This window comes from Salpingoeca rosetta, assembly GCF_000188695.1.
Source record: "Salpingoeca rosetta unplaced genomic scaffold supercont1.45, whole genome shotgun sequence".
Lineage (NCBI taxonomy): Eukaryota > Choanoflagellata > Craspedida > Salpingoecidae > Salpingoeca > Salpingoeca rosetta.
In genome coordinates this window covers 17,501-20,000 of record NW_004754889.1, presented here as the reverse complement: position 1 = coordinate 20,000, position 2,500 = coordinate 17,501, and the positions used below count along the sequence as shown (strand labels likewise).

The 2,500-nt window shown below is 54.0% G+C and overlaps 1 protein-coding gene across 1 annotated transcript in view; it reads left to right on the top strand.

Annotated features, from left to right (window-relative positions):
• Nucleotides 1-2,500, top strand: part of PTSG_11371 (motor protein) — an 11,147-nt gene that overhangs the window by 5,362 nt on the left and 3,285 nt on the right. The window contains exons 11-19 of the mRNA XM_004987574.1: nt 1-55; nt 232-603; nt 872-908; nt 1,042-1,100; nt 1,264-1,365; nt 1,552-1,785; nt 1,919-1,981; nt 2,114-2,190; nt 2,437-2,500. The exon at nt 1-55 is cut by the window's left edge and continues 7 nt beyond it; the exon at nt 2,437-2,500 is cut by the window's right edge and continues 112 nt beyond it. Of these exons, the coding sequence (XP_004987631.1) occupies nt 1-55; nt 232-603; nt 872-908; nt 1,042-1,100; nt 1,264-1,365; nt 1,552-1,785; nt 1,919-1,981; nt 2,114-2,190; nt 2,437-2,500 (1,063 nt within the window). The remainder of the gene's footprint in view (nt 56-231; nt 604-871; nt 909-1,041; nt 1,101-1,263; nt 1,366-1,551; nt 1,786-1,918; nt 1,982-2,113; nt 2,191-2,436) is intronic.

The following is a 2,500-nucleotide window of genomic DNA, read 5'->3' as shown; positions in this document are numbered from 1 at the left end:
GTCTGAAATCACGAAACTGAAAGAAGAGAACAAGTTCTTGAACGACGAGATTGAGGTGCTGCCCTCCAACCCAACCGAACACTGCTGTTTCATGTGTGTGTGTCTGTAAGTATGCCTGTGTCTGTCTGTCTGTCTGTCTGTGTGTCTGTGGGTGTCGCGCCGTGCACTTACTCAACAACCCCTGTCGCTCTGGTTACTCGCGGGTTTTATCGGCAATCGTTGTGCTTGTAGTCGCTGCGCACGTCGCAACAGGAGTCCAAGTGGAGGGAAGAGGAATCTGTGGAGCGGGCTGCAGCACCTGAGGACGAGGATGAGGATGAGGATGCAGATGAAGAGGAAGATGAGGATGTAGATGAAGAGGAAGAGGAGGATGAAGAGGAAGAGACGCAGCAGACGGACGATGAAGACGAAGACCAGAGTGGACAGCAGCAAGAAGATGGGGAGACAGACCAGGAGGAAGAGGACAAAGCCCGTGGCGATGGACAGCAAGAGCAGGAGGCAGAGGGTGAAGACACCGCCACCGCCGCCGCTGCCACCGCCAGATCGCCCGAGAAGAAACCAGCCAAGACGGCGCAGCGCGGACGCGGGGGCCGCGGCCGCGGGGTGCGTACACCACACCATGATGGGGAACGGGAACCTGATGGCTGGTGGTTGTGCGTGCGTGCGTGTGCGTGTGCGTGCGTGTGTGTGTGTGTGTGTGTGTGTGTATGTATGTGTGTCTGTGTTGTGTGTGTGTGTGTGTCTGTCTTTGTTGTGTGTTAGTTTGGGGCTCATTTACTTCACTTGGCGTTTTCTGTTTTGCCACACGCATTGCTCACTTAATGTTATTGTGTATGATTTCTTGTGTGTGCGTGTGTGTGTGCTCTATCAGCGTGGCGGTCGACAGAGGAGCGGCCCCGTGTCCACAGGTACACAACGACACGATGCCTGGCATGTACACGCTTGCCCTACCATGTTGTCTCCTGGATACCGCTGTCATGCGTTGTTGACTCATGCTAACCAACATCCCCCCCCCCCCGAACATTCACGCTCCTGTCCCAGATGCTGATGCCAAACGCGTACGAGCACTCGAAAAGGACTTGGAGGCAGCGCGAGCAGAGGTAGGGTGTGTGTGTGTGTATGCTCGTCTGTCTGTCTGGTTTTGCCTGTGTGTTTGCGTGTCTGCTTTGTACATGTGCCTTTAGATGGAGACTTTCTGAGGCCCTGCATTCTCCCCTCCCCCATCGATGTCTCATTTCGGCGTTCACATTGTGTTGCGATCAGATCCGCAAGTTGGAGAAGAAGATAGAGATGGCCGACAAGACGCGCGTCTCCTCGTTTGAGGCATCCAAGATGGAGAAGCAAATCAAGGACCTCACAAAGAAGGTATGTGTGTTTGTGTGTGTCGTGGGTTTGTGTCATGGTGTGGGTCTGTATAGCCGAAGCAGTCACTGCTTCTGCTGGCGTTGGCTGCAACTCCCCATTCCCCTCCTCCTCATGGCAGGAGCGTGAGCGTTTGTTGTTGCATCTCACTCGTGTGTGCGTGCTGCTTCTGCTGCCGTATGTGTGCAGGTTGAGCTGTACAAGGCGCAGGACCAGAAGAAGTCGTCCCAGACGTCTGGACTGCAGGAGGAGAAGGCCGCGCTGGAGAAGAAGGTCACGGCGCTGGAATCGGAGCTCAAGACGGCGAAACAGGACCTGGCGGCGGCCAAAGCAGCGGCGGCGGAGGCGATACAAGTGCAGGAGGAGCATAGGACGATGAAGACGGAACTCAAGAAGCTCAAGGGCGAGAACAAAACCTTGCAGGTGCGTCGAGTGAGCGAAGTTCTTTGCTTCTTTGCTTCTTTGCTTCTTTGCTTCTTTGCTTCGTCCCATTGCAGCGCGGCTCACAGCTGTTTGTGTGTGATGGGTGGATGCATGGCTTGTCCGGTTGATGTAGGAAAACTTTGAGAGCGAGCGCAGGGAGCGGAAGAAACTCTACAACAAGCTCGAGGAAATGAAGGTGGGTGGTAAAGCATGTCCTGCTCACGTATACACTCACCATCTGCGCGTACATCCACGTGCGCGTGTGCCGTTGTTCACACCTCTGCTAATCCCAATGATGCATGGCATACTGCTCGCCGTTCCACCACAGGGCAAGATCCGTGTGTTCTGCCGCGTTCGCCCAATGTCGTCGTCAGAAACGGGTCGTGGTTGCAAGAACATCATCTCGTACGTGCCGATTTTGTCTGCATCTCCTCTCTGCGTGTGTGTGTATTTGTGTGTGTGTGTGTGTGTGTGTGTGTGTGTCAGTGAGTATATGTATGTATGTGTGTGTGGAGGAATTGGTTTTTTTGTTTGCGCTTTTGTTTGTTTCCTTTGTTCGATGCATTTGCTGGTTTGTTTGTGTGCATGCAACACGTGCTTGTTTGCCCATCTTCGTCTCACCGGATTTACCACCGCCACCAACACCGTCAGTGCTGAGGACGAATTTACTGTTGAGGTTGATGACGGGAAGTCCACGCGAACCTTCAACTTCGAC